The sequence below is a fragment of the Mugil cephalus genome, chromosome 13 (genome assembly GCF_022458985.1).
Source record: "Mugil cephalus isolate CIBA_MC_2020 chromosome 13, CIBA_Mcephalus_1.1, whole genome shotgun sequence".
NCBI lineage: Eukaryota > Metazoa > Chordata > Actinopteri > Mugiliformes > Mugilidae > Mugil > Mugil cephalus.
This window is the reverse complement of record NC_061782.1, coordinates 19,933,256-19,938,746: the sequence shown is the minus strand read 5'-3', so window position 1 is coordinate 19,938,746 and position 5,491 is coordinate 19,933,256. Positions and strand designations below refer to the sequence as shown.

Here is a 5,491-nt window from a genome sequence, read left to right as displayed (position 1 = left end):
CACAAGAGATGTTTTATGGAAAGTCTATTTACAACAAATACAGTGAATGAACATTTAAAGACATTCTGAGGATCAACATTTATTTAAAAATACACACACACATATATATAGATATATATAAAACTAAAAAAAAGACAATATTTAGATCCATTTCATTTTAAAAAAACATAATAAAAGTATACAATATAACGTGTATCCTTTTTTGGCATCAGATGTTTTTGTCGCTTGCTGGCAACAACTGCTTTAGCCAGTTGACACTTCCTGGTTGATTGTCCCAGTAGTGCTTGAAATGCTTCTCTCAACCGAGTTCTGCATGTAACAAAGTGCACGTACAAGCCATCTGGAGGCTTGTGTATAAACTTCCCCTTCTGCCCAGTCTTCGTATGGTGCTACTGGAAACATCAGCTCAGTTAAAACAGTCTTTGAATAAAACTCCAGTAAACCTCCATCACAGGCGCCTGACGCTCCTCTTGCTGCGAGCGCTCCCGGGTACGATCGGGGTCGTCTTGGAGGAGGTGGGGAAGTGAGGTCGGGTTCCCACCGTTCGGCAGGGTGTCGAGCCGTGGAAGGGCCCTTGGCAGCGGGTGCAGAAATCAAATAGGCAGCTGGGGCGAGTGCATCTGGCCCTCTGGACCTCGGACAGGTGGGTTGCAGGCGAGCCGCAGCGCTTGCAGGGACGCAGAGATTCATGCTGCTTCAGATTGCTGGCAGCCTGGACAGGAGAAGAAGACATGAATGAATGAATGAATGAATGAATAATCCAAGAATGAAGGGCACTTTCTTTAATCAAGTTTTATTGTGCAGTTGCCCAGACACATCTTTGAAACTATCAAAGTAATAGATTGAAAACTAATGATGTTCTTAAAAAATAAATTCAATGTTTGGGTTTTGTTCACAAAAACTCTGAGATTCGGGGAATTGTAATGTGCTCTTTTGTTGATTCTTAGTGTGTACAAAAGAATAGCCGAACACAACACTCACCTGCATGTATTCGTTAAAGCGGGTACATTGAGAGACGGGCGTGCTGCCCTTCTGAGAAGAAGCAGACAGTTTATTGGTCTTGCAGCTTGGGGTGGATGAGGAGGATGACGATGGTGTGCTTGAGGATGCTAGGGTCTGCATGCAGGACAGTACCACCCTGGACACAGACACATCCCTGGTCAAACCACAGCCCCTCTGTCTCAGAGAGCTCCTCGACTCCTGAAAGGGAATAAAAGGGGTAACACATGAGAACATGGGAGTAGTTTCCAGAGATTTCAAAGCTTCAAAGTTCTAAGCTATTAAACCCACATGTGGGTGGCCTACTGTAGACTTTACTTGTGTATTTTTACCATACAACCTTAAAAGACACAATATATACAGTTGTCAGTTTCTTTTGATTAAACTCTTCTTTCCCAGAGCTGTGGCTGCTCTAAATCAGTCCAAAAAACTCTGACTGACACACCACCATATCAATAGTCTACATTATAACTATGTTGCTGTATAAATAATCTATAATGGATGACAATTTGAACAATCCTGTACATAATATCTGTGTCTTCCATAGACATAGTCTATATTTCATAGTTTATTCCTACATTCCTATTTTTATTCCCGTCCAAATCAGATTCAGATTATATTAGTTTCATACTGTTTTTAATGTTTACACTGGGCACCTTGCAGAATGGAAACAAACTCTTTTTGCATTGTACAACTTGTGTTCTACAATGATAAGACAATTCTTACACTTCATCTCGTATTGTAATGTCTGATTTCATGTATGAGATGTTAAAAAAAATAATAAAAGGCAAGTCAGGAGACTGTGGCGCTTGTTAAGGTGTAAAATGATCCAACTAGGATTGAAAATGTTTTAGCTTCCTCACCCTGAGTGCTTTCTCTGCTCGTTGACACCTGCTCAGGGCTGCTTCGTTCTCACAGATGATCTTCCTCCATGTTCTGCTCACTTTCTTACAACTGAGACATTAAACACATAAAATAAATATAGGAAATGTAAACATAATACAACTTGTTGGTTTGTGTTGCCACAAAACAAAGGTTTTGTAATTTACCTAATGAGGTCCATGTCTCCCAGAAGGGCCAGAATGTTAGTCAGGATGCCTCTCATGTTCCTGGAAAGTAGAGATGTGAACATGTCGACGTACTCCAGACCCATCTGACCCCCTATCACACGGTCCAAAAGATGATCCTCAGCTATCTTTGAGACGACACTCCAGTCATATCTGAAACAAAATGAATATTCCTTGATTTAGATCAACAGAACTCAGAAACACAGCCAGTGAAATTATACCACATAATTTGATTTCAATTAATCAAATTATCAGAGATGATCCAAAACAAACAAGTACTAATCCACCGACATAAAAAAGGTAAAATGTGAGCATCAAATCTTACTTCTTATTCTTCTGATAGCTCTTAGCAAGCTCCTCACACACAGCCCGCTGAAACTTCAGTATGGGCAGGTTGGGGTCGCTGTGTTGGTCACAGGGGGTGGATGATAGCGAGGGTAATACTGATCTCCTCTGAAGACGGTCCGCAGGAGTAGAAACCGTCACAAGCACTGGACAACTAGAATTAGTCCTTTTTTGGCATTTGGAAGGGGAAACGTTTGGTGAAACTGTCTTTTCTCTGTGTGTAGCAGCAGTGGGGGGCAGCAGCGTCGTAGGTTTTCCCAGGACGTGTTCCTCCTCTTCATCCCCATGGTGAAAATCAGTCTGACTGTTATGCAGAGACAGGTAGCCGCTGTCCTCAAAGCATTCATCAAGAGTCCGGTCATGCTCCAGGCTGGTGCTGTTTTCCTTGTCATTGAACAGGACTGTGGTCACACCTGCTGGGGGACACTGGGGTTTGGGGGGCTGCTTCACTGGGGAGGCCTTGAGGTGAAGCAGCTTGGACTCGGCAGCAGCCAGGGCAACCGAACTCTTCTCCATACTTTTTGTCTTTGTAGCCTCGTATTGAGGGCACTTCATGATAACTATTTTACAATGAAACACAGAGACGTAGGGACGTTTCTGCAAAAAGACAAACAGGAGCCATGTCAGATTTCAGAAATTTCAGCCTGCCAAGCAACATGGCCTCTCCCGTGGACGCTAACTTAGCTATATCTAACACACAAGTAAACTATAAGTTGTCCGACACGAAGGACAGAAATATCAAATGGATCAGGTGCTATTAAACTACTTAAACAAACGATGAGTACAGTTATAAATAAATTTGTCATATAGTTTTCAAGACAAATGGTTGTTTTTGGCGCGATGTAAATTTGGCGGAAATGTAGCGATGACGCGAACATATTCTGACTGTAGTCTCTAAATACAAAGTCGTCGTTCATAAGAAAAGTGTCTCTTATTTTAAGGTATATTGCACAGTAAAGTGTGTACGTGAGCGTTGTTCAATAATCTGGTTAAACACGACTGACACATTTACGCGCGTATAGTTGCGTTCGTGGGAAATACGTTCATGCTAATTTAGTTAATTACATACTAGTCATGCAAAACTAAAACTGAGGACTCAATATCAGTGAAGTCTCATGTTGGTCGTATATTGTTAGTTATATTGTACTTTTCCAAACTAGTTAGCATAGTGGTACAACTCAGCTAGTCCCTGGCTAGCTAACGTTCCAGACATAACGGAATAATAATAATTCGCAGAAGTAGGTTAAAATTATAAATGTAGATGCTAAAGGGATATTAAGTGAAGCGTCCTACCTTATGTTTGTGATGTCGTTATCCTAAGCAGTCTCTTGCTTCCGTCCTAATAGCCGCTGAGCTATCTTTCGTCTGACAACCCGCTCTGCCAGAATTAAATGCTTCTCTAAAATCCGCCAGTTGCTGAGTCCTGTTTGAAATTGGTGGCAAAGTGCGCCAACCAATCACATCGAAGAGGGCGTTTGTCTCTTTAAAAACACTGACCAATGGGAGCTGAGTTTAAGTGTCTTGACGTCAGGGCGCATTGGACGTGGTGGTCCCACCGCTTAAATCGCCCGGAAGGAAACAGAGATAAAACATATATTTTTGACCCCCTGCCTATTCCCCGTTGATCTGTGTACATGCTATCGCGGGGTAATATTGCTAAGAGTTGGTGATAAATCTACACTAATACACTTACATGTCAAACATTCAACTGCTTTTTATAGTGAAGTTAAATAATGGACATTGTTTTTCGAGTCTGAAAATCTGTAAAGCTGAATATTAACCACTTTTGTTGTAGGTGGTCAATATTCAAAATACTATGAGAAAAACAAAAACTTTCTCTGTTTGCATCAGATGTGCGAGCTGAAACGGATCAATTACCCCCTGTCAATACATTTTTTTTTCAACTTTTCAGCTCTGTGAGCACCCCTACTCTTTGAAAAAAGAGAGGTCTTTCAGGGGAGAGTTTAGTTCACACCCCTGCGTGGAATGTGTAAAGTGTCTCTTTCATTGAAACCAGCCAGTGGGGAAGTGGGGGATGTAGAAATGCTTCTGTTGCAGCAGCTACCTCAGTTGTGTCACCCACTGCATGTTCATTTTATGTAATCTATTTTAGACCAAATCCTTGCACAAGTCAAAACTAAACTTCATCAGTATGTTTAAGTTAAATGCACAAACATGAAAGAGTAACGCAACTTAGAGTGAAAATGAAAAAGGTATGTGAAGCTTACATTCAGCTCAGAGGGGGGTTCTTTGCATACTGGAGTGCATTTTTAAGCTAATTTCAACACTGTTTTCAATTCAAAATCAAATTTGTACTCAGTCATTTCTGTTGCAACCTGTGTAACAGATACAATTTGTTGTATGATAATTGGGGTTGTAAAACCAAAAGTTTGCCTATATCCTAAGTTAAATTGTATAGTTGTTGAACAAAATTTGTCCTGAATGTCCTTTCAGGACTTGTGTGTCACATTGGGATCAGTTTTCTTCACTTCTGTATAACAAAATGTCTTATAGAAGGTTACTAAATCTTCTTCAAAATGCCTGCTAAAATCCTAAGGCCATTAAGTCCTGCCTTCTTCATCCGATCAGTTTCAGTGGGCTCATGGGTATAAATATTTGGTTACAGATTAATGCGGACATGTGGATATTTACAGGTTATACAAAATTAACATTAGAGTAGCAATTTGCATAAGCTACATATCTCGATATGATCGATAATATACAATATAATATATATTATATTCACTGTCTGGGTCGAAGTGTGCTTTAGTTTGTAGAATAGTCATGGCGGGGATTTCCTTTTTCTCCTTAATTTGGCCGTTGAAGAAGATACGTCGTCTCAACAGAGTTAATGGATAGGATTTAGTTTTATTTATTTATTTATTTCAGCTGGGAAAGGCTCCGGCAACCCCCGCGACCCCGGTGAGGACAATCGGTAGTAGATTTATTGTTTTATTTATTTTTTACAAATCTATTGATTCAGATTACAGTCCGGTAGGTGGCGGTAATTGCCCCTAAAGTTGGTTGCCAGCCACCAATCAAAAAGGAAGAAGACATGTCGTCACTGCGCATGCGTCCCA

At 40.7% G+C, this 5,491-nt stretch overlaps 1 protein-coding gene across 1 annotated transcript; it reads right to left on the bottom strand.

The window, feature by feature from the left end:
- Positions 1-3,851, bottom strand: fbxo5 (F-box protein 5). Its single transcript, XM_047603317.1, has 6 exons — positions 3,705-3,851; positions 2,392-3,008; positions 2,049-2,219; positions 1,863-1,953; positions 982-1,200; positions 1-712 (listed from the first exon to the last, which is right to left on the bottom strand). The coding sequence occupies exons 2-6, from the start codon at positions 2,964-2,966 to the stop codon at positions 449-451; spliced, it is 1,320 nt and encodes a 439-aa protein (XP_047459273.1). The 5' UTR covers positions 2,967-3,008; positions 3,705-3,851; the 3' UTR covers positions 1-448.
- Positions 3,852-5,491: the final 1,640 nt, after the last annotated feature.

What these genes read in the sequence shown, in the direction of transcription:
- fbxo5 (XM_047603317.1), bottom strand. Translation starts at nt 2,966, where the DNA reads ATGAAGTGCCCTCAATACGAGGCTACAAAGACAAAAAGTATGGAGAAG. An exon ending in GGAGACATGGACCTCATTAG is followed by an intron (nt 1,954 to 2,048) that starts GTAAATTACAAA and finishes TTAATGTCTCAG; the next exon opens with TTGTAAGAAAGTGAGCAGAA. An exon ending in GAGCAGAGAAAGCACTCAGG is followed by an intron (nt 1,201 to 1,862) that starts GTGAGGAAGCTA and finishes ATTCCCTTTCAG; the next exon opens with GAGTCGAGGAGCTCTCTGAG.